Source organism: Balaenoptera ricei, chromosome 17 (assembly GCF_028023285.1).
Source record: "Balaenoptera ricei isolate mBalRic1 chromosome 17, mBalRic1.hap2, whole genome shotgun sequence".
Classification (NCBI taxonomy): Eukaryota; Metazoa; Chordata; class Mammalia; order Artiodactyla; family Balaenopteridae; genus Balaenoptera; species Balaenoptera ricei.
Genome location: NC_082655.1, coordinates 1,508,529 through 1,532,756, shown reverse-complemented (window position 1 = coordinate 1,532,756; position 24,228 = coordinate 1,508,529). Strand labels below are relative to the sequence as shown.

At 61.2% G+C, this 24,228-nt stretch overlaps 1 protein-coding gene and 1 long non-coding RNA gene across 3 annotated transcripts; one reads left to right on the top strand and one right to left on the bottom strand.

The window, feature by feature from the left end:
* Positions 1 to 2,489: 2,489 nt before the first annotated feature.
* Positions 2,490 to 8,085, bottom strand: LYNX1 (Ly6/neurotoxin 1). Its single transcript, XM_059902060.1, has 5 exons — positions 7,985 to 8,085; positions 6,866 to 7,067; positions 6,550 to 6,651; positions 5,824 to 6,345; positions 2,490 to 2,790 (listed from the first exon to the last, which is right to left on the bottom strand). The coding sequence occupies exons 2-4, from the start codon at positions 6,915 to 6,917 to the stop codon at positions 6,155 to 6,157; spliced, it is 345 nt and encodes a 114-aa protein (XP_059758043.1). The 5' UTR covers positions 6,918 to 7,067; positions 7,985 to 8,085; the 3' UTR covers positions 2,490 to 2,790; positions 5,824 to 6,154.
* Positions 8,086 to 12,907: 4,822 nt separating this feature from the next.
* Positions 12,908 to 19,658, top strand: LOC132351933 (uncharacterized). Of its 2 annotated transcripts, XR_009498536.1 has the most exons (6): positions 12,908 to 14,459; positions 14,610 to 17,586; positions 17,909 to 18,053; positions 18,210 to 18,282; positions 18,538 to 18,596; positions 18,718 to 19,658. It is a non-coding gene; the product is annotated as an uncharacterized LOC132351933 (long non-coding RNA). The 2 variants fall into 2 exon arrangements; XR_009498535.1 differs by lacking the exon at positions 18,538 to 18,596 and having other exon boundaries at positions 17,909 to 18,040.
* Positions 19,659 to 24,228: the final 4,570 nt, after the last annotated feature.

Genomic DNA, 24,228 nt, shown 5'->3' with positions numbered 1-24,228 from the left:
GCCACAGGCATAGGGACAGACAGACGGACACACAGACAGGGACAGAGCTGAGGGCAACTCCTGCATAATGGCACCCTCTCTTTCCACTCAGCGACGTCTCAGTGGACACTCAGCACCCGGCGGGGCTCCCATGATCCCCTGGCCATAGGCTGAGCCGGGGGAGGGAGAGGAGGCCGCCCAACCCCCGTGACCCAGCTCTGGCGGTGACAAGGGCTTTCTCTGCATTGAGCTCAGATCCCCCAGTCTTCCTGTCCTCATCCATCCACCCTGATGACCCAGGGGCAGTTCTCGGGGGTCATTGGTGAGGCCTGGGCCCCGAGCCTCACAGACTTTTCCCACAGGGCAGAGACCCCCCTTCCCCAGGGTCCCTGCAAGGGGAGACAGTGGGCAGATCCCAGAAACAGTTGGGAGGGGGAGCACCGGGCCTGGGCCGGGGCTGTCCAGATGCTTCCTCTGTCCATCTCATTTAGGGCCATGGGGCTGGTGAGGCGGGTGCTGACCCAGGTGGGAAAATGGCTGGGGGCTGGGGGAGTGGGCTGGTTGGGATTGGATTGCGGGGGCCCAGCTGGTTTTGTTCAGGCATCTGGGTGGGTGGAGATGCCACCCCAACTCGGGGGTCGGTGGGGAGATGACGAGGCCAGGTGTGGGCAACCCCATTTTGGGACATGTCCCCGAGGACCCCTTGAGCAGGCCTCAGGGGCAGATGCAGCCAGCGACAGTGGATGTGGGCGGAGCCAGAGAAGACTGCAGTGATGGGAGTGGGAAAACTGCCTCCAGAATAAGGCCGGACCGGAAAGGGGAGAGGCCTGGATCCTCCCTGGGGGAGAGGAAGGAGGAAGGCATGAGAGGGTGGACCCAGGAGCAGGCCAAGACATCAAATTCAGGTGGGTGGGGTCACTGCTGGACTGGGAAGGCCTGTGGGGGTGGGGGAAGGAGGGGCCAAGCCAGGGGCAGGGCGCTGAGCGGTCCGCACCTCTTGCAGGGACGAGGACAGGGTGAGGGCTCAGCTGATGGGCCCGCAGGTCCGGGGGTGGGTTGGGCAGAGGGTAGGAGCTGGTGGACGGGAGGGCCAGTGCCTCAGGAAAGGGGGCGCGGGGGCAGGAAGTGGGCTCCCCCAAGGTGGGAGTCACAGCTCAGTGGTGGCCGAGATCGGAGGGACAGGCTTAGAGCCAGCGGGGAGGGCTGGAGAGGAGGTGGCCCTGAGCCCTGGACTCACCCAGCTCCAGGTTCAAGGCAGCGGCCAGCAGGAGCCCAGGGAGCAGCCTCATGTCCTCCTGGGGAGAGGCCTGGCTCCCAGGGCGCCCGGGCTGCTGTCTTACACCAGCTGCTGCTCTGCCCCGCCCCCGAGGCCAGCTCAGCCGAGGAACTGGACTGGGGCCCGGTCCCCAGGCTCGATGGCTGTGTGGCCTCCGGAGAGCCTCATTTAATTCCATAAACCTCTTTTCTGGTCCTCAAATGATACGACTGTGGATCACGTAAGATGGCGTGGCACACGATGAACCCTCAGCGCACAGCCTCTGGCCTCCCGGGTGAACAGGAATGAGGGTCTGGCTCCGGCCTGGGGGCCTAGCCCCTGGCCCTAAACATGCAAACAAAGCTTAGGGCCCGCCAAAACCAGAAGCTTCACCAGCACGGCCCCCTGCGGGGCCCCCTGCGGTGAGTTAGCGGAGCAGCTGCCCTCCAAAGAGCCACAAAGCACGGTCCTCAGCATTCCCATCTGTCAAATGGGCCTCCCTCCAGAAGTGGTGGTTCTGCACTGTCTACCCCCTGGGAGTGACGAGGGACCCTGGTCATGATCGTGACTGTACTGCAGGGCCCAGGACCTGTGGGTGTTCGTCCAGTGCTGGGGGGCGGGGAGCAGAAAGGCCCTTGGTATTAAGAGAGGCCCCATGATGGGTGAGAGCCCAGAAGGACCCTCCTGAGAGCAGGAGCCAGACTTTGTGGGAGCGATGCGCCAGCCAAGCCATTCTGCCAAAATGGGAGGTGCACCGTGCGGGCAGTGTGGGTGGCTGTCCGAAGGGGGCCAGCCCTGCCGGCCCAGAGGCCCTTGTCTGCCCTGGCAGCCCGAGTGGCTTTTGTCCATCCCTCTATCTGGTGGGCTCCTGTGGGCAGTCGGTCTCAGACCCCGCTCCCAGGCAGAGAGGAAGAGCCGGGTGGTGGTGGGGGGGTTCCTGGGGTCCCACCTCCCCCACCAGCCCCGTCAGCCTTCCCCCAGGGGGCCGCTGGGTGAGGTGGTGGGCCTGCCTCGCTCCCAGGGAACCAGAACTGGGGCCGCTCCTGTGAACCCTGGGAGTCCTCCTGCCTCTCCTGTCTGGCTCCCCTCCCGTGGGTCATCCCCTGCCCTGGGCCAGGGCTGGTTCGAGGTCAAGACTGGGTGACCCAGGGTGGGCGGGAGCCTAGGACAGACAGAGCCAGCAGGACCGGCAAACCAGACCACTGGGTGGAGGTGAGCGCAGGAGGGGTGGCTGGTGGGACAGAAAGTCGACACATGTATTCAACCATTTATTCACTAGCTCGAGGAGGTGCAAACGAGACCTCTCCGGGAGGCCGTGTGAGGGAGGGGGGCCATGGCCTGAAGTCGATGCCCATGCTGGGTAGGGTCAGGAAGTGGATAGAAAGGGCACCATCCGTCTGTCTGTCCATCCGTTCATCCATCTGTCCACCCGGTGCCTTCTGTGTGCCAGGCCCCAGACTGGGCAGTCACGCCCCAGCCTGGTGGGCGCTATTGTCCCCATTTTATCAGCAAGACAACAGAGGCTCAGAGATGTGAACGACAAGCTCCAGATCAGCCTGAGGGACAGGATCCAACAAAATTTGGGGGGAGGGGGAGAGATGAAAAAGAAAGGGACCTCTCACTTTCTTTTTACCTTTCTCAGAGGTTTAGAATCATGAAAAAAATACACGTTCATCACCACAAATCAGATGTTACAAAGGGAGGTGAGAAGCAGCTGTCCAGCCTCCCCTGTGCACGTCCGCCTGCACCGGGGCCGCAGCTGTGTTCCAGGCAGATGGACGGCACAGGAGTCCATGGAGGTGCCACCACACAGTCAAGCAGCCGCTCCTGAGACAGGCAGGCTGCTTCCAGATCTGAAACGTCACGAAGAGCCGCGAGAAAGAGCCTGGGCCTCTCCGCCTGCTGAGCGGGCTCTCGTTTCCGTTGGGGCCCCGCGATCCTGACACAGGTGGGGAAGGGGTCTGGGCCAGGTGAGCTCGGAGTGCCTGGCACCCCTCTGCCCTCCTCTGTGCTATTCCACCCCTGGCCCAGCACCCAGACACAGGGCTGGACGCCCTGACTCTGTCCTTCATGGCTTCTCAAACCTCCTGGTGCTGATTTTCTCTCTTTCCTGACCCTAAGCTGTTATAATGATTTCACATGCTAAAATCCTCTTAAATTTATAAACCCACCTTCTCAGCTTCCCCTTCCTCTCCCAGCTGATGGGAGAAGCGACTGCAGGGTGGGGCAGGGGTGCAGTGGGGGCGGGGGACAAGAAGTCCCACCTGGCTTGGGCAACCAGTTCACCTCTCTGTGCCTCAGTTTCCTCATCTGTGAAAGGGGCATGATAACGGCTCCTACCTTGCAGGGTTGTCTTGCAGTGCTTAGAGCCACGACTGCAGGGAAACGGGCAGATGTTAGTTACTAACCTCATGGACAGTCAGTTGGGACAAGTTGACTTGTTTGATTTCCAAGGGCCCTACTGGTGCGTTCCCCTGATTTTGCAGTGCCACGCACTCCCCACTCGGGGGCCCGGCCAGGGCGTGAGCATAACACCTTAGGCGTGTCTGTGCCGAGTTTCGACCACAGCCGGGCCAGGCAGAACCCAGTCTGTGGAGGTGGGACGCGCAGCATGGTCCCCGGTGCTGGGGGCGGTGCCATGGGTATTGGGATGGGACCAGGTCAGGGTGGAGGAGGGTTGGACAGATGGACGCGAGAGGCAGGTGTGAGAAGCTCCCCCAACACCAAGCACACCCAGCTGCTGGATCCCTGATCTCAGTGACCCCAGAGCCCACGGGGGGCCAGGCAGGGCTGTACTCCATCCCCGCCAGGACAGGAGGGAGGGAGGGAGGACCCGAGCTAGCCGAGGAGCCACCGGACCCAGGACAAAGTGCTTGCACAAGCAGGGCAGTGACAGTGCTTCCCAGGCCTCTCCTGCTGAGTCAGGAGGGCAGTCTGCCCACGGCTGCCCTCCCTCCCAGGAAGCATCTGGAGCTGCAGTGGCCCTGCAGCCAATTCTGCGGGGAGTGTGGTCACTTCCCTGAGGTGGACCACTCCTGGGAGTCTTTGGGTGGAGGAGCTGGGGGTGGGGTCTGGCTTCCCCCCAGCCTCCCCCAGGGAGGGGCTCTCACCACACTGGGCATCAGGGGGAGGGGCCACCTGGCCGGCTGTCTGGGGTTCGGTCCTTCTGCTTCTTGGCCCTCTGGGAAGCCTGACCCAGGCCTCCCTAAGGACCTCCTACCCGGGCTCCCCCAGGGCGACCTGATCCCCTGAGGTCTGGCGGTCCCAGAGGGAAGCTCTCAAGAGGGAATTTCCAGCACAGGTCCCCCTGACAGGGGCCATGCTTAGGGGCCAAGGGCTTCTGAGTTCCAGGGACAACCCCCCACGTGGGCACCTGCCACCATCCTGCACACTTGGGCCGTGCCAACCTGAAGGGGCTCCTTGGCCCCTCCCCGGACACTGGAGCTGGGGGCACTGGTCAGCTGAGGAGGCCTCAGGCGCTGTGTGACCCCCGGCACAACGCTGCGCCTCCTGACTGGCCTCACTGGAAGGAGGGCCCGGCTCCCCGGGCCACCCGGGTCCAGAACAGCAGACGCTGGGCAAGGGTGGGGCTCACCTAGGGTGGGTGCCTTTTAAATGATGCCCTTTCTTGGGTCTCTGGGGGTCCCAAGGCCCAGCTTGACTCGGGGCACCTGAGAGCCACTCCCTGAGCTGAGGCTGGAGCGCTCCAGCCGGAGCGGACCTCCCGCCCTCCCCGTGGGCAGAGTCAGAGGTCGAGGGGTCCGCGAAACCCTTTGGCGCCAAGGCCAGCGCACCCGGCACTCGTTCAGTCGGGATCCTGCTGCCGACGGGATAGCAGTCAAGCCGCTGCGAGGGGCGAGGGGATCCCGGCTGCGCGGGGAGGGAGCGTGGCCCTTTGCACTCTCCTTTCCCGACCTGTCCTCCCCTCCTCCCCCGGACCTCCCCTCTCCCTCTCCCCTCCCCTCTTTTCCTGACCCCAGTCCCCCTCCCTTCCCCGACTCCTCCTCCCCTCCTTCCCCGGACCCTGCCTCCCCCTCCCCTCCGGCGGACCGAGCCCACCCCTGCCCGGCGCGGCCCCGAGCGTCCACCAGAGGGCGCCCCGCTCCGGTTCAAGGATGCACCGCCCCCGCCCCCGCCCCCGCCCCGGCGAATCCTCGGCGCCCCCCCCCCCCCCCCCCGTAAAGAGGCGCACTCCGCCAGGGCCTGCTTAGGGCTGAAAGCCAGGCTTCGGGTGGCCACCGCTCTGCTCCCTTCCCTCCTGGCCCAAAATAGTCCTGGGATCAGCTCTCAAGCTCGACCAAATATAGCCTGGCCTCTCCAGGCTCAGGCCTTGCGCAGGGGCCCAGCGCCGGGTCTGGAGGGGCCTCAGGGGCCTCTTTAGGCTGAGCCACTTCCTCCCCTGCCAAGGGCTGCTTAGACACGAGGGGACAGCCGACGGGGGGGGGTGGGCACAGGGCTTCCCCGATCGGCCCGCCATGCCACACGTGCCCTGGGCAGCCCTCCTGGGGCCGTGGAGAGCCTTCTTCCTAGGACTATTCCCCACCCCCTGGGTCCCTAATCTCCCCTCCCCCTCCAGCACACTTACACACCTTCACATCAGTGTTCACCGGCCAACTGAAGATCCCCCATAAACAGCACACCGTGCCCACACCCCCATCCTTGGATAGAGGAGGGGGCTGAGCTGCCCCATCAAAGCCAGATGCCTTGGGAGGTGTGGTCCCACATCGGCCTTCTGAAAACAACAGGTCATGACCTGGAAGCAGACCCCAGGGTGGCTGGGGGAGGTCAAGAGTCCTCTTGCAGACACTCCTGGATGCGGCTGGGTGGGTCTGGGGAGGGCGGGGGGGGGGTGCAGGGGAGAGGGTGGGGCCTTGCTGCTGAGCACTTTGCCCTTGAGTCTGTGGAGGGCGGAACGGGGCTTTAGAGCAGACCCCAGAGGGTGGCCAGGAGTACAAGGGCCAGGGTTGCAGGGGCCGCGAGGCCAGCGCCGTTACAGAGGTCGTACTGGCAGCACGAAGTGGTGGACGCGTGCTTGGAGTAGCCATCGTACACGGTCTCAAAGCAGCTGGGCACACAGGACTTGCTCACCTTCATCCTGGTCGGGGTGTAGTCTGCAGAGGGATGGGGAGGTGGGCCAGGACCCTGAGGGGGCCAACCCCAGCATGCAGGGCCATTAGGCCAGGTTCCCCTAAGCCAGGAGCTCCCAAAAAGGATCCTGGGGCAGGCGGGAGCCTCCCTCCTCAGCCTCCCTCACACTCCCCCACCCGCCGCCGTGCTCCCCAGGCAGGCCTGTGAGGGGCATCCCCGCAACTCACAAGTGCGCGTGGTCATGCAGTAGGTGACCATGGCCGGGCAGCGCACGGGGTTGAAGCAGTTCTCGCCATTGTAGGCACACACGTGGCAGTCCAGAGCCTGGGCTGGGGGCCGGGGGCCGGGGCCGGAGGGAGATGGGGGTCAGAGAACAGCGAGAGGCCCCCTCCTCCAGCCCATCAGCCCCCTGGTCCCGTCAGCTTCCCCAGGTCAGAACAGCTGGGAGGAGAGGCGGTCACTGGGATTTCTGCCCCCACCCCCTCCAGCCTGCCTGCCCCCAAAGGTGGGTCTGTCCATCCCTCTGTTCTCCATCCATCTTACCCACAGGTAGGCCCACCAAGGCCACCAGGAACAGGGCGAGCAGGGGCGCCATGGCTGGAGGTGAGAGGGCAGAGTGGGAGCAGGGAAGTGGAGAGCAGCTGGTCTTCGATTCAACTCAGGCCAGGGCTGGGGCAAGGCACAGAGTGGGTGGGACAACCCCCTGCCCTCTGGGAGCTCCTGGTCGACTGGAGGCGCTATAGCCCTGCACAGAGGGGAATGAGGACAGGTGGTCACAGCAGGGCCTGAGGGACCCACAGGCTTGGGCAGAGGAGCCCCCCAACTCAGCCTGGGAGTCAGGGAAGACTTCCTGGAGGAGGAGACACGAATGAGATGCGAAGGAAGTAGGGGTGGTACACCCCCCCAGGGGTGGGGGGCCAAGGGGAGGCCAGAAGGCTGGAGGGGCCTTGAATGCCAGGCCAAACCCACAGTCTACCGGGGATGGTTGATGCAGGGGCCCAGGAGCTTGGCACCCAGCCCTCTCCCACCCAGGGCCCTGGGGCCCCGGGGGTGGGTCTATCCTCACTGCTCCCCCTACCCTTTGCCCCTGGCGTGTCCCCACGTGGGCCCCCCCCCACTTTCTGACACTTTCAGGGCCCAGCTAGGGGCCCCTCTCCCGGAAGACCTCCAGAGCCCTGCCTGGGGTTTTGAGTCAGTACTGCAGAGCTACCGGCAGCGGAAGGCTTCGGGGCTCTGTCCAGCCTGCGCGGGAATGCGCTTTGAATGCACTCCAGGAGGGCACTTGGGCAAGACAAGAACTTCCCAGTCTGGATCTGCTGTTTGGAGCGGAGATGCCCACTCTCTCGGAAAGGGTCTGGGGGGTGTCTGGGGTACGACTCCCCTCCCCGCACGGATAGTCCAGCCCCGGGTCCCCGCCTCGGGGAACTAAATTAGACCCTCCCCTTCCCGAGAACAACAAATCCATCTTCCATGACCCATTTTCCGGGCGTGCACCTTGGGATGTTCAAGGTCTGAGCAAGGCCGGGCCTGCGGCTCCAGCTCTTCCCGCCCCCTCCCGGAGAGCCCCGACCCCAAGACTGCGGTCCCAAGTTCGGAGGGCTGTCGGGGTGACCTCAACCATGACCTTCACCACAATGAGCCCCCGTTGCGCCTACGACTCACCCCTCGCCGGCCCTGCGAGCCTGGGTCTGACAATGCGTCTGTCCGTGAGCCCCGCCCTGACCACGCCGCGCCGCCGCCCCGCGGCAGAGCCGCCCATCGCGCGTGACCTCACCGCAGGCCCCGCCCCGCCCGCGGGTTCGTCCTTCCCGCGGGGGCTGGGACCCCCCCGCCCCCCTCGGAGAGCCAACCGCGCCCAGACCTAGGCCCCCCGCAGGGACACCCGTGCTACCCTCAGACGCATGCGCACCTCGGGGTGGGGCACGGGCCATCTCCACGGGGACGGAGTCTTCTGCCCCTCCCTCCCTCTCCCTGCTTCCGCCCGCCGCCCTTCGCCCACTCACCCCCGTGTTGCTAGTCAGCCCCGCACCCCAGCAGCAGCCTGCGCCCCTTCTTCCTTTAGCCCAGTTGTACAGGGATGTTAGCGGAGCTGCAGCGGGTGCCGGGGTGGGGGTGGGGGGGCGCTGACTTCTGGGTCCCCACGTGGCCCCGCTTTACCTGCTGTGTGACCTCGGCAAGTTACCTAGCATCTCTGGGCCTCGGTCCCCACACCAGGTCCCTCCTAACAAAGCGTAGAAGCAAGCCTTGAAAGGAGCCCATTGTTTCATGGACCCCCTTCCACGGTAATAATAAAGTTTAAGGCAAAATTTAAGATTTTCATGGGCCCTAAATTTTTTTTTTTTTTCTAATGTGAGGGAAAAAATGCAACATTTTCTTTGACCCTCAATTTTATTTTTCTTTAAAAGAGTTGAACCACTTTGGGGACCCTAGGCCCTGAGCCTCCAACGCGAAGTTGGCACTCTCCCTGGACGCACTGCGATGGTTGGTCACCCTATTTGCCAAATAGTCCCTGAGATGCCACAGGGTGCCAGGAGTTGGGGATAAAACGGGCAAACGTTCCCAAATATTCTCACGGTCATGAAGCTCACACTCTAATGGGGCATAAAATAAACACGTGGGTCAAAACCCAAGTATGCTGTGGGCTTCAGCATCAGATCATGATGAATTAACAGCAACTGGATTTTACGCTTGCCTTTAAACAACTGAAAAATGGGACAAAATAAATGAAGCCATGGTTCTCGGAGGTCGCACAGCAGGCAGCAGGGGCCATGACCCTGGAGGTGGGGGAGACAAAAGAGCTGCAGGCCACAGCGCAGGGAGGAGAAACCCAGACAGAGCCCAGGATTCTCTGATTGAGGAGAGGAGAGTTCAGGGAAGCCAAAGCAGCTGGATCTCACAGGGCAGAGAGGAGAAAGCTGTCCCCTCTCCAACCCACAGGGCTGGGGAGGTCAGCAGAGGGTGCCTGTGTCTTAAGCTGAGGGCCCATCAGTGCACACATTTGAGGAACCAACCCCAAGATGTGGAAGAAGCAGGCACAAGAGTTCCCAGAGCTCACAGAGGGCTGGAGGAGAAACCTTGTATCAACTGAAAAAAATACAAACCCACACAAGCTAAAAGTCTTGAGTTAATATTTTATTTGGGGACCCTACTGAGGACTATAGCCCAGGAGACAGCCTCTCAGCTCTGAGGAACTGGTCCAAAGAGGTAAGGGAGGAGCCGGGACATACAGGAGTTCTTGCTGGGAAAAAACAAACAAACAAATGTACTCAAACATCAAAAGATCACTGCTAGTCACAAAAAGCAGACATCGTAAGTTAATGATTTTAGTGCTTTTCTCTGTTCGGGAAGATGCAAGAGTCTGGGCTCATTGAAATTATTCCTTTGATGTGCATCTTAGCTATCTAGGGCGAGTATCCTGTTTTCCTCTATCCTGAATTCCCCTCAGGGAAACTATAAACTCATGGAACCCAGAAATTCAATGAACCTCAAGCACAAGAAATTGAAGAAAACTATACCAAAGCACATCGTGATCAATTGCTTAAAACCAGTGATAAAGAGAAACCACTAAAAGCAGACATTGTGTGATGCACAAGAAGAGAAGGATGCCAGCAGATTTCTTGTCAGAAACAGTACAAGCCAACACAGTGAAGCAATATTTGAAATACCAAAACACAAAAACAAAACAAACAACTTGGAATTATATGCCCCCCAAAAACATCTCTGAAAAGTGAAGGGGAAATAAAGATGCTTTCAGACATGCAAAGGCAAAAAGAATTCTTTTCTAGAATTAAAAAAAAAAAAAAAAAAAGAGCAAGAAAAGAAAAATCAAAGAGCTCTACTTAATAAAGTAACAAAGGAGATAAAATGGAATCACAGAGAGTAATCTGGTCATTGACAAGAAGGCAGAAAAAGAGGGGAAAGGAAAAAGAACAGGTGGGACAGAGGGAAGACAGAAGGCAGGATGAGAGAGTTAAAACCATGACACCTCTAATCACACTGAATGGTCCAAACACCCCAACTAGGAAGCAGAGGTTGTCAGATTAAATAAAAAGAGAAAGAGTCATGTCTCTGCTGTCCTCAAGAAGTCCACTGTACATGTAAGATCACATGTAGGTTAAAAGGCAAAGCACGGAGGAAGAGACACCAGGCTCACAGTAATTAAAAGAAAGCAGGAGTGACCACACTCATATCAGACAAAGTGGATTTTAGAGCAAAAGATATAGCCAGGAATAAAGAAGGACGTTACATAATGATAAAAGGGTCGGTTCATTAAGGGGACATAGCAGTCCTAAATGTTTATGCACCTAACAACTGAGTTTCAAAACACACAAAGCCATAAAACCTGATAGAACAAAAAGGAGAAAAAGAAAATTCATGATTCCAACCAGAGATTTCAACACTCCTTTCTTAGAGAATTTTTTTTTTTTTGGCTGCATTGGGTCTTCGTTGCTGCACGTGGGCTTTCTCTAGTTGTGGTGAGCCGGGGGCTACTCTTCATTGCAGTGTGCGGGCTTCTCATTGCAGTGGCTTCTCTTGTTGCGGAGCACGGGCTCTAGGCACGCAGGCTCAGTAGTTGCGGCGCATGGGCTTAGTTGCTCCATGGCATGTGGGATCTTCCCGGACCAGGGCTCAAACCCATGTGCCCTGCATTGGCAGGTGGATTCTTAACCACTGTGCCACCAGGGAAGCCCAACACTCCTTTCTTAAGAGCTCATAGAAGTCAACAGAAAATGAATAACGATAAAGGAGACTTGAACAACACTACCAGCCCATGTGACCTACTTGATAAGTACAGAAGGAGAGCCCGTTCTTTTCAAGGACACACAGAATATTGATCAAGATAGACCTATTGTGGGCCATAAAATAAATCTCAACAAATTTACAGGGATTGAAATCCTACAAATTATTTTATTGGGCTACAGTGGAATTAAATCAAGAAATCAAGAACAGAAAAATAAGATCACCAAATGTTTAGAAACTGGGCAACACATTTCTAAATAACCGGTGGGCTAAAGGAAAAATTTTAAAGGATATTAGAAAGTATTTCCAACTGAATGAAAATGAAAACACAATATATCAAAGTTAGTGGATGCAGCTAAAGCAGTGTTTAGAAGGAAAGTTTTGGCACTAACGCTTGTATGAGAAAAAATAAAGTTCTCGACACAATGGCCTATGATCCCACCTTCAGAAACTAGAACAAGAGTAAATCAAACCCCAAGTAAGCAAAATGAAGGAAATGATAAAAATAAGAGCAAAAAAATCAAGGAAATAGAAGAAGAAAATCAATAAGAGAAAATCAATCAACCCAAAAGCTGATCTTTGAGAATATCAATACAATTTTTAACCCCCTAGCCAGACTGCTCAGAAGGAAAAGAGACAAGACAGATCACTAATATCAGGAATGACAAAGGGAGCCTTATGAAAGGCCATAGCAGCATTACAAAGATAATAAGGGAACATTATGAATGACATTGTTACCAAAAGTGGGGTCTGCCTGCTTACCGCTCAAAAGCCAATAAAGAGGCCAGGTTGGTGAAAAGGAAAGTTTGGTTTATTTCCGAGGCCAGCAACCAGGGCGAGGGGAACTCCTGTCCAAAGGCCGACTCCTCCCCACCCCCAAAAAAATCAGTGGGCTAGAGCTTTTATAGACGGAGGGAGCTCCATGCAGAAACAGCACAGGCAGCTCTGACAGTCATCTTGACATTGGTCATCCGTGGTTTGATCAGCAGTCATCTTGATTGTTTTAAGTACAGTTAATCTTCATTTCCAGGGTTGGTTTGTTCCCATTTCTTTGAGGCCAGTTCTCAGAATTGTGGCAGCTAATGTCACGGCTACAGCCTGCTCATCATGCAGTTAACTTCTTCCACCCGGTGGGGGTTTCTAACCCGGGGCCCAGGTGGCCTCGGTTGTCCCTTTAGGGATGGCCGCTCTGCGGAGCCTTCCCTGACCCCGTGTGGCGGCCTCCTCCTCCTTCTGCCCCCGGAAGTTTGCTGACTGCACCCCTGGCTTCCAGGTGGGGGTGAGGGGTCTTCTCCGGAGTTTGGCACCAGGAGGCACTTTCCTCCCTGGCTCCAGCTGGCCTCTCTCCGGAGGCGGATGTCCCTGCCCCCCACCTCTAGATTCCAATCCCAGCCGCACAGCCGGCCTGCTGTGGGATATCCCGAGGACTCGGGATGGTCCGCGCCCTGTTTGTCCCCGCCCCTCTATCCGACCTCAGTGGCCCGCGCGTCCGACCCGGCCTTCCCACTCCCTGCCCCGGGCGCCGGGTGCCGAGGGCACCGAGTGGGCTCTGAGGGAGGGGAGAGGCGTCCATCCCCCCTTGGCAGCTCCTCCCACGGCCCGGCTCTCCGGTGGCCACCGCGGGGGGCGCGCTGGTCCTCGGAATATTCCCGCCGCAGCAGGAGCTACGGTCGGATCGCAGCCCAAGGGAGCGCGGAGCGGGAGAGAACTGCCGCGGGCAGAGGGTGTTGCTCAAGGTCAACTGGTAGGACAAGGTGGGACCCGGGCGAGCCTGGGCAGGCGGGGCTTGGCCGTGAGGGGTGGGGGAAGGGCTGGCAGGGTGGGCGGGGCGGCCCTGAAGGGAGGGGCTCCACCGCGTGGTCTCAGGCAGGCTGGTGGCTGCCTGGTGAGGAGCTATGGCCTCGCCATCACTGCTCCACTGACACGCTTCTGCCGGCGCGCCCACTCAGGCCTCCCCCAGGAGGGCCCTCCTTGTCTGGGGCTGCAGAGGAGGTGCCTGGGGAGGGTCGTGTCCCCTCCAGGGGTGAAGGGTGACGGTGGCCCTCCAGGCATCATGCACGCTGCCAAGACTGGCCCTGGGTGACAAACCCGGGGACTTGGGGGCCTGTGTGTGTGGATGGCTCCTCCCCACCCCCTCTACTCCCGGAACCAGCACAGACACGACCACACTGGTTTGCAACCATTTATTCCTGTGCAGGGCTTTGGTTAGAAAAATAAACGGAAACCAAACAGAATGAATATGAAGCCTGAAGGGAGCCGAATGCCTCCTGTCCCCCCTCCTCCCCCCGCTGCTCAGGGAGGGACGTCCTCTTGTGCTGGGGGAGGCGCGGCTCCAAGCCAGCAGCTCTTCGTGCCGCACCGCCGCCCTGCCCTAGACCTTCCAGGGGAGCCCCCATTCTGGCCAGGGAGAGGAGGGGGTGGGGCCCCGGTCCCGAGGGTCACAGGCTGGGGGCCCAGGTGAGGGCGAGGAGGCCCAGGGCCAGCGCCAGGCCGAGGGGGGCGCTGGTGAGCAGGGCGCGGGCGGGCGCAGCGCTCTCCAGATTCTCGTTGCACAGGTCGCTCAGGCAGCACAGGGTGGACGAGGACCCCCTGCTGACTTGGCCCTGCAGGTTGTGCGTGGGCGTGCACGACTCCACGCAGTCCTTCACCACCAGGTTCCCAGATAGGGGCTCCACTGGGGACGGGTGGGCGAGGTCAGGCCAGGCAGCACCTCCGACCCCCAGGGCCTCCCAAGTACCAGTTCCCAGCTTCCATCGCCACCGTGACCGGACGGTCACCGAGATCACTCCCACCATCCTCCCCAGGGATGATCGTCCAAGCCCTGGGACACGGGGACAGAGCCCTGGAGTGTCCTGCAGGGGCCCCTTTCCCCTCCCCCAGATCGCTCACCCTTGGTCACGGTCCTGCAGAATTTTGAGTTGACTGAGCAGGTCTGAGGTCCCTTACAGTTGGTGGAGCTTGTGCATATGTGACAGCGGAGAGCCTGGGCTGAGGGCGAGGGTGTAGGGGTTTCAGCAGGCCCCAGGGAGACCTCCCAGGGAGACAGGGAGGCCTGGGTTTACTGCCGGAAAAGACTCCTCCTGGACAGAGCCCTCTGCCACCCCTGCCCTAGGCCAGTCCCCTCTGAGGCCCCTGGGCCCCGCCAGGGTTCAGATCTTGCACACAGCCTCAGAAGGCAGGAGGTGACAGTCCCTGTCTGCTGGGGCCCTGGCACCCCGCCCGGAGGAGCTGTCCAGCGCCGGGCATCCCTACAGGACCAGTGAGGAGGTGGCCAGTATGTGGTGCACTGAAGACCCTTCCCCAGGGGCATCAGAGGCTCTGGAATTTGCTAACAGTGGCTCACAGGACCTGGCTGCAGTCCCCACCCTGGGGGCTGTCTCCTGGTGGGCAGCCCACGGTGAGGACCTGAGGCTGCGTTGGGGTCCCGGAGGCTGTCAGGTTGGCCATGCTGAGCCTGCGGGAGGGAGGGTGAAGGGTGACCCAGGAGGGCCCTGGGCCCTGGAGAGGGGGATCAGGGGCTGAACCCTGGGTATCTGTCTTTCCCCAGGAGAGGCATCTCAAGACAACTCCCAGCATCGCTCCTTCTCAGAATGTCTGATTCTCAGGGTTGATTCTCTGATTCTGAAATATTAAGTCTGTGATCCCACAAAGTTAAGATGCGGGGTTCACTTTGTTCTAGGGTTCACAACGCCGAGGTTCTCTGTGCCTAGAGGTGAGCAACTCCAGGCTTCCAGGGTCCGGCTCCCCACTGCCCCCAGCCCCCAGCCAGCTCCTCACCTGGCCCAGAAGCCACAGCCAGGGCAACAAGGAACAGCAGGGCTGCCTTCATCTCGGGCGTTCCCGGGAACAGTGGGAGCCCCTCCTCTCCAGAGGCCTTATCGCTGGGACAGGTGCTGGTGGGAGGGAGGAGCGGGGAGCGGCCCCTCCCTGCCTGGCCCACGCCCTCCAGCGAGGCACACCTCTGCCCTGCCAGCTGGAGGGATCCCTGCCCCCGCTCCACCCCCACCCCACCCCACCCCCACCGCGCCGCCTGCCCCTCTCTGGGCTGTGGACAAAGGCCCTCAGCTGGTTCTGCAGCCCACCTCCTCTCTCTGTCCTCTGCCCAGCTCTGGTCACTTTGTCTTTGACCTTCCACTTTGTCTCTGACTTCCACCCTCAGATAGGGTCACAGAGTCCCAAGCCTGTGTGGGTGCCCTGGGGGTGCCCAGCGCTGTGCTGGGGCCAAGGGGCGTGGTGCAGGAGGGAGGCTCAGGCCCTGCATTCTTGGGCTCCCGGGGGCTCTGGGTTGCTAGGTTGACCCCCAGGGGTCCTGGGGAAAAGACCCTGGGGAAGTGAAGTGTTCACTAAGATGTCTGGACCTGGGGGAGAAGGGGAAAGAGAAGCCCTCGGGGCAGGGACGTGGATGCCAGATGTGCCTGCGGAGAGGTGAGCACCGACTGGCTGAGGGCTGTGAAGTCCAGCGGGACCTGGGGCTTCGGAGGAGGGGCAGGGGCTGGACTGCTGGGGAGGGGGTGGTGTGGAGGCAAAGACGCAACCCCCCATCGTCTCCACCACCCCTGCCTCCCATCTTTCCAGGCCCCAGGACCCCTCCTCACCAAGTGCTCCCTCCGCCATGCTCCAGCCCGGCCCTCCTCCAGCAGCTGCCCGCATCCTGCTTTGTGACAGTTGCTCTCTGTGTCTGCTTTGGTCCTGAAAGGCAGTGTGCTCTTCCAGGCCAGGCCTAGGGCCCCGCCTGGTGCGGGGTTCGGCTGGGGGGTGCCGGGCAGATCCCGCCCCACCCTCTCCCTCTGGCAGTGCTCACAGGAGGGACGCGGGCCTCTGCGCATAGGCTCCCCCTTCCCTTGCCCCTCTCCCCGCAGGTTCCCCTGTCTGCTTGCTGGCCCTGGGACCCCACTACTTCTCCGATGTGCCCGGCAAACCCTGCTGGGAGGTGCGGGTGGGACCCGCAGAGGCAGGCTGTGATGACGCCGAGTGGGGCCGGGGCACTGACGGAGGTCAGCCCTGGGCCGCCGCCAGCAGCCCAACCTGCCGGTGGACACGCCCCTGAGGGTCTGGTGGGGCAGCGCCTGCTGTGGGGATCTGGGCCAGCCTAAGGCTCTTTGGAGCAGAGGCTCAGGCCGGTCAGGTCTGGGCTCCAGACCCCTGGCCTTTCCTCCTGGCAGGCCCCCGGGCAAGCTGGCTCGTGAGCTGGGCCTCACCTCCTCCCTGCCGAGTCAGGGGTGCATATCGTGATGCTGGGGGTCCAAAGAGGTGTGCCCACCCTGAAGCCGTCACTGGACCTGCAGGACCTGCACGATGGTGGAGGGGCGGTGTTGCGGTGCCTTCCAGGATCCTGGGGGGCACAGGGAGGGGGCAGGCAGGAGCCCCCGAGGCAGCCTCGCATCAGCCTCCTGAGCCCGCGAAGGCTGCCTGTCCCGCTGGCTGGTCCCTGGGGCTTGTTTAAGGCAGCTGGGGTGCGGATTGACAAGGCAGGTGACGTGGGGGTCCCTGGGCCCTGATCCAGAGAGAGAAAGTCACCCTGAGATCCGAGGTCTCCCCCGAAGCGGGAGGGAGGATGCCCAGGGGGCCCTGGGAAGCAGGGCACAGGGCTCAGCGACAGGGTGGCAACTGGCAAGGGGTGGCGGATGGCAGGTGGGGAGTGGCGACTACTTGGGACAACGGTCATGGAAGCTGCTGGAAAAACAGGTTTGGGGGATTAGGTTTCCTGTCGGGCCCGGTGGCGCTGCGGGATCCAGGGATGTCGGGCCGACTGGGAGTGGAGGTCTGGGCGTGAGGGCGCTGGGCAGCGGGCTCCCCGCATATAGGGCTGGAGGGGGCCCTGTACCCCCGATCCACCTCCATGAGGCACCTCAGGCTTTTATGTGACTGTGTGCCCTGGTGGCAGGGCTAGACACTGGAGCAGAGGCGGCAGCTGGTCCTGTTCTGTGGGAAGGAGGCCTTTGCCCCGGCAGGGCCGCCCACAAGGATGTGAGCTGCCTCTCCTGGGGCGTCCTAGCAGAAACATCAACCCCAGATACACTTTACTTGTGGGAGAAAGTGGGTGATTCCAATGACAGGAGCTCTCAGAGAACTGGGAGTTATCAGGACGGTGCAGTCGGGGAGGGCTTCCTGCAGGCAGTGCTCTGGCCACCACGGTCTTAGAGGCCGGGTTCAGGGGACAGAGGAGCCCTGAAACTCGTCCCCTACCAACCCCTTTCACTGGTGAGGAAATAAGGGCCAGAGAGGACCGGGCTGGCACCAGGTCATCCGGGAGTGGGGCAGAAACTGGCACTTGTTTCTGTCACCACTGACCCCTCCTTCCCTCCCCCCTCACGTGCTGGAGAGAGCAGCTGCTTTCCAGAACCCGAGCCCTCCTATCAGCCTGGGTCCCTAGACCTGACTGTACCAGCAGGCGTGACGCCCAGGAGAAGCCTTGGAGGGAATACTACCCACTACGCCCACCCGCTAGCCCTGCCTGCTCCCTGAACTCAGCTGTCCAGGAAGCCAGACGCCAAGACAAGCCCGGGCCTCTGCCTGCAGCTGAGGTTCTCCTGCCCGGGCCCTCTCCCTGCACCTGGCCTTCCTGCCCTCTCCCGCTGGTCTCAGCCTGGGCATGGGCGAGGGGCCAGGGCCACTGGGCTTACGCAGAGCAGGAGTGTGGCCCAGAGAGGGAAGCGCCCCGCTCAGCGTGGCACAGCAGCCGCCCCAGGCCTGCCCCGGGCTGAGGGCGGGCGCCTCCAAACCTCAGGCCAGGACAGGCTTCTTCAGCTCAGGTCACCATAAGGGCAGCCCCGGCCCCGGCTACACCCCCAAACTTCCCTCCACCTCAAGGCGCCCCATTCACCCCCTTCTTCATTCCTTCAACAGAGTTTTAGAAGGACTCAGCTCGTGCCAGGCACAGAGGGTGTAACAGAGGCTGAGCGAGGAGAGACAGGGCCCAGGCTTCAGGGCCCCCCGACTAGCTGGGGAGAAGTCGAGAGGGTGGACATGTGATGCTGTGTGTGTACCCGACGTGAGCATGCTGATCAGGGAGGCCGAGGGACCCAGGGGGGCTCTCCCCGGGGTGGAGTGGGGAAGGGCATCCCGGCGAGGGAGCCAGGGTCTGGCTCAGGGGCCGTGCGTGGCCTTGGGGGCCATGCTCCCTTTCTGTCTCTCTCTTCTTCCCCAGCTGGAGTGAGGTGACTTCCCCTGAGTCAGGCAGCGGAGCGATGCAGGGTCTCCCTTGGGCCTGCTCTGTTCCTGTAAGTCACACACATGCATGCATACAGGGCCTCAGCTGACATACAGAGGGTAGGGCCTTGCCCAGGGTCACCCAGTCAGTGAGTGGGAGCCAGAGCTGGGCCTGGCCCCCCAGCCTGGGGCTCTAACCCTCACCCAGGCCTCTCCACTCCTCCCTCCTGGTGCAGGAGAGTTGCCTTTACACCCAGGGCCGCAGGCCTAGATGTGGGTCTCTCTCACCAACTGCCCAGGGCCTGACATGGCCCCATCCATCCTAGATCATGGGACCCTGGCCACCAGCTGCCCTTCTCCAGAGACACCTTCTCCCCATCGCTGGGTGAGGCTTCTGGATGCAGTTAATATCCTTGGGCTGGGCTGGGGGCTGGGGTCCAAGGCCGGCTCTGCCCCTCTGCGCTGGCCTCTCATACCTGCGGGGCGCTTCTTTCCTGCTCTGCCAGGCCGAAAATCCAGGGAGTAGCCACGTGGGCAGCGCTTCCCTGCCTCGAAGCACAGCCTGTCGCCAGGAGTGGCTGGGCAGGAGCCCTAGGGCCAAGAGAGACCAACCCCCCTGAGAGAGGCCTCACAGGACCCCTGCTCACAGCAGCTCCGAGGACCAGCACAGGGCACCTCTCCACGGAGCCCCACGTGGGCCCTGACTGTCAGCTTCTCTGGCTGTGTCCCTGAGAGGACACTGGGACTTGGGGATCTGGGCGATGAGGGCGAAGTCCTCAGGTGTGGGCTGCGTCCTTCCGTGAAGGCATGGGTATAGGTTCTGGGGTAGTGACCTCGGGGCCCTTCTCACTTTCCACCCTCACTTCTCTGCCCTCACTTGCTCCCGACACCTACCCACCCATCCACCCATCTATCCATCATTCATGCATGCATCCGTCCACCTATCCGTCCACCCATCCATTATCCATCCATCCATCCTCCCCATCCGTCTAGCCACTCATCTACCTAGCCATCCATGTATCCACCCATGCTATTATCCATGCATTCATCCAGCTTCCATCCGTCTATCAATCTATCCATCTGTCCATCCATCCATTCATCCGTCCACCATCTACCCATCTACTCATTCCACTTACACGTCCTCTAGGAAATAATTACAATGATGTTTCTCTATCTCCTCTCTCCTCTTCCCTTTCTCATTTACACACACACCTACCCCTGACAAGAGAAAACAGTAATTCTCAAAGACCACGGAGTGAAACCTGGTGGGGCTCGGAGAGCCTTAGGTCTGCAGGTGGTTGGCAGGCAGCTCTGGAACTTGCAACACCTGACATGCAGACACTCCGTTTTTATTTAAGATTATGTTAACTGGGGAGGAGAAGGGGGCTTTGGGAGGACATCACTGATCGTAACCCTTAAGAGGGGAATAAATATCTAATATAAATCATGCGCTCCGTGTCTGTCCGTCTTTGGCACTAGTACCTCTTACACAGGGCAGTGTAAATTCCTTTCCTTGGCAAACCTCCACCCCTGTCACTTTGTCCCCTGCCCCTTGGGAACAGGAAATGACCCCTTTTTGGGTGCTGCCACTCTTTAAGCCCCACTAAAACATGGCCAGGACAACCTAGAATTTTTAAAAAAAAAGGTTTTTTGGAAACAGCTGATGAAACTGTGGAATTGGGACTATGTGTTGGGGAAGTCTTCAGTCTGCAGTGAGACCCTGATTTCAGACGTGGACAGCCTCTCTGCAGACCCTGCATTTTGCAGACATGGTTCCCGGGCACAGGGCAATGGGAGCCAGCAGGGTGGCATCTGCAGCAGCCACGTGGCCTGGGGGCTAGTGGCACTCTGTCCTCACGGGGCCGGTGTCTGCTCCTCCAGGCCTCAGGCGGCTGCTGAGCTTGGGGTCTGGAACAGCCCAGCTCCAACGCTCTCTGCTCAGCTTGGTGGCCTCAGGGACCCGGCTCTGGCACCAGTCCCGGTCCAGGGGTTTGCATATTGTTGCAGCCCACTCTGGGTGTGGGGACAGCCCCCAGGCAGGGAGGTGGGTCCCAATCTGGGCCTGCCAGGAGCTCATGACTACAATCCCAGGGGCTCAGGGGATCAGAGGGTTTGTGCCGTCATAACTTGGGGACGTTATGTAAGAAGGGAGCAGGGGCGGCCCCCCTGGCTGGAGGGAAGGTGACTCACAGAGGCCCAGGAGCCCCGGGGATGGGCCCAGAGCAGAGGAAGCAGCTTGACTGCGAAGCCCGGGGCACACGGAGGGCCTGGTGCTCCAGGACCCCTGCTGGCTGGCGGTCTGGGCTTCTAACCCAGAAGACTGCAGAGCCACCCCTGCTGCCAAGCCGTCTGAGCTCCAGCTGCCTCCCTGCCCTCCGACCCCACCCCCTGTTATTCAGGGATTTCAGAAATAACAGGTCGCAGCCTGAGCCTTCCACGGACGGCCCCACCCCCGCGCCCCCCGAGTGCTCCTCCCTAAATCAGCAGCAGCAGCAGGGGCTCCAGGGTCAGAGCCAGCCTCCCTGCCCCGCTGCCCCCGAGCCCTGCTCTGCTGGCGCGTCAGGTGCCCACCCCCAGGCTTCCTGCCAGGCGTCCTCTTGAAGTCCCTCCAGCCCTTCCCTACCTCCAGGACTTTGCACCTACCGTCCGGCTGCCTGCCCGTGGTCAGGATCACAGCCACAACCTCGCCCTCTGAGAGGCCGGTGAGCCCTGCAGCACCCGACCTCCTCCCGAGCCCCCGTCACAACTTGCGGGCCCACCTTTGCTTGTCGGTTTGCGGGCTACGGCCCCCAGGTCTGCTGTGTCACCGTGGTGTCTCAGTGCCCACGTGATCTCTGAGTGTCTGTTGATTTAATGACTGGGGGGCATCTGTAGGTGGGCGTGGAGAGAACTCAGGCTTGGGTGCAGACCACCACTCCGCCACCAGGAGCCGGGGGGCCAGGCAAGGGTCCGGAAGGCTCTTCGTGCCTCAGTTTGCTAATCTGTAGTGAGGGAGAGTGAGCGTCTTCATCTGGAAACAGCCCCCTTGCCCCACCCCTACTTCTGAACACAGAAGCCCTTGGAGGAGGCGGCCATGAGTTGTCATGTGGCGTCCAACGTGGTTCTCCGTTGGGACTTGTAGGGGTGGGGCCTGCCCCAGAGGGAAGGTTGGTCAGACAAGAGAGGCAAGAAAGGAAATTTCCACTTTCCTTAAGAGAAGAAACCCCAGGCTTCTAAGGCTGGGTGGGGTGGTCCAACCCTGGGCTCCACCTTTGCTGCTGGGACGGCTGCCCCATACGTGCCCCATAACCACCTCTTCCTGGGCCTCGAGGCCTGGCTGTGCTGGGGGCTGGGAGGGCCCCCGAGGGAATCCTGACACCCTTATTTCAAGGCAGGCCACCCTCAGCCTATCTTGTCCCCCAAACAGCCCAAGGTGCAGACAGTGGGCCGAAGTCGCACAAGAGGGCAGGCCCCTCCCACTGGCTTGAAACCTCCGCTGCCCTGTACTTCTCGGGACCGCTGTGCTCCCCGACGGAACGGCCACCACCGCCCTGTCACAGGAGCAGGGGACCAACAGTGGCCGGGCACACAGGCCCTGGGGCCAGAGAGGTGGCTGGCGGGAACAGGAAGGGCCTTCCTCCCTCTGGGGCAGGTAGACGGGCTCATGAGGAAGGGCCCTGGGCAGACGTGTGGAGGAGCAAACCTGGAGAGCTGGGGGCCTTGGGCCCTGGGAGGAGACTCAGAGCTCCGGGCGCCTGGCGTGCCCCGATCGGGGATGTAGGACGGGCAGGGGTGGGCACAGAGCTGACCACCCATGCTGGGGGACACTGAGACTCCGAGGGGCTCCCCGGGGGGCACCGTGTCAGCCCCCAACTTGGGATTTGCTGAAAGCATGTTTCTGCCTCTCTGGCCAAGGGGGTTCGGGACAGAAGTTGGCTTTTTAGAGAAGAGGACATTGCTGCATCCCCACCTGAGCATGTGCCTTGTTGAGGACGCCCCCCATAAAGTGCCACCTGCCCCTCCAGGTGCCACCTGCCCTTGGTCCTTGGGTCCAAGCCCCAAGACTGAGGACTAGAAAACTCACCAGACCCCACGTCTCAGACTGAGCTCAGAGCAGCCCTGCAGCTTTAATCCTTCTCTCTCAACATCCTGGGGGGTCGCCTCTGGGGGAGGTAGGGCCACCTCCCAGTCCCTATGCCCCCCGCAGTGGGCAGCCAGGGTACCGTGGGAAAGGTCTGCCTTCACCTGGCAGGGGCTGGCAGGGGTGCCAGTGGCCTTCCAGAGGCTCCGTCCCTCCCCAGTTTCAGCACCCTGAGCCCCGGAGGCAGGCAGGAAGGAGGCCCCCTGGGTCTGTGATGCATGAACGCTCTAGCTGACCAGTGGATGGGAAGGTGGGAGAGCGAGGGGAAGAGGGGCCAATGGTGGACGAACGAGCATCCGTGTGGGCACGGGAGTGGCCGGTGGGGCGCATGGAAAGCCCAACCCTCAGATCTGCCTCTGCCTGCACGGGAGGCGGCTGGAGGGACCTGATGGCCACGGAGCACAGGGGTCCTGGGAGGCAGGACCTCGCGGAGCCCCAGGGGAAGCCCCTGAAGTGGGATGGAGGGTGCTGGGGAGAATCGAGGTGCCCATCCCACTCCGGGATGGTCAGGGGACCCCAGGAGCCCTGGAGAGGGCTGAGGGTGTTCCCGCATCGGTGGCTCCCTGAGGGAGGGGGGCTGGTGTGGCCTGGGGGGAGCAGGGAGGAGTGACAGGGAGACAAGGGCTCTTCCTGCCAGCGCTGGGGTTTGTGGGGGGATGCGTGGGCTGCAGATGGACCCCGTGCAGCCTGAGTCCAGGCTGAGAGGGGTCAGGCGAGAGCCAGGGCCGGCCCATGGCGGGTGGGCTCACCGGGCTGCCTGGAGCAGCGCCCACAGCGGGCTGGCCGAGGCGCTGAGCCCCAGGGTGCCATGGCCGCCCATCAGACCCACGGCCGCGCTGCTGTTGCGCTGGCTGCGCTGACAGCAGGAGACGGAGGGGGCCAGGCCGTCCGAGGACACGGTGCTGCTGGGGCACGTCGGGGCGCGGGACCTCATGACCAGGATGCCTCTGGGGCTGGCTGTGGACAGAGGGCCAGGGCCCGTGGGTGCCTGCTCCGTGCGCACCCACCCAGCCAGCCCGTGGGGAAGTCCTGCCGCCTGGGGCCGTGGGCACTGCAGGCACAGCCCCTCTCTGGGCTCCGGGATCTCACGTGTGAGTGTCCCAAAGAGCCTTCCGCTGTGTGCGCAGGTGAGTCTGGGGAGACCGGGCGCCCCCGTGACACCTGGGGTCAGGGAGTGACACGGTGACTCTCCACGCCCAGGCTGTCTTCCCCTCCCTCTGGCACGTGTGGGGGCACTTCTCTGCTCTGGGTTTCAGGCTCCAGAGGGAATGCCAGGCCCTGTCCTCACCCCGTCCCCTTCTGGGACTGCAAAGCCCTAGGAAGTGGTGGGTATGGGATTAGAAGGACACCGGGCAGGCTGCACAGTTGCCTTTAGAGCTTCACAACCCTACGGGGAAGGGAAAGTGCTAGCAGGGAGCAGGGGCCCCTGGGGAGTGAGTAGGGCGCTCGGGTAAGACGCCTTCCCCCGTGGGCACTGGCTCGGCCTCCATACCTCCACGACAGGGCCGCTAAGCAGGGCTCCTGAGATGCCGCTGTCGGCAGCTCAGAGCCCAGTGGTGCTGGGTCAGCGTGAGTTGCTTCCCCCAACCTGTCCTGTGCAGAGCGCGCTGGAGCCTGTGAGCCTGACCGAAGGGGACTCCTGTTCGCAGCCGGCCCAGAACCCAGAGGACTAGAGGGTCTATCTCAAGGCACCTCAATGTCCTTGTCTGGAGAAGGTGGGTAATAAGAGGGCCAACTTCTGTGGTTGTTTGGGGTTAAACGGATTCATTCATGAGTGGTGTTGACAGCAGGCTGAATAAACGTCACTTTTGGGTTGGCGTAGTTAGGAGCAATGTTTAGGGTGGTGCCATCAGAGCCACCAGTGCAGGAAGGACATTGCCCTCTAAGGCCTTGGCCA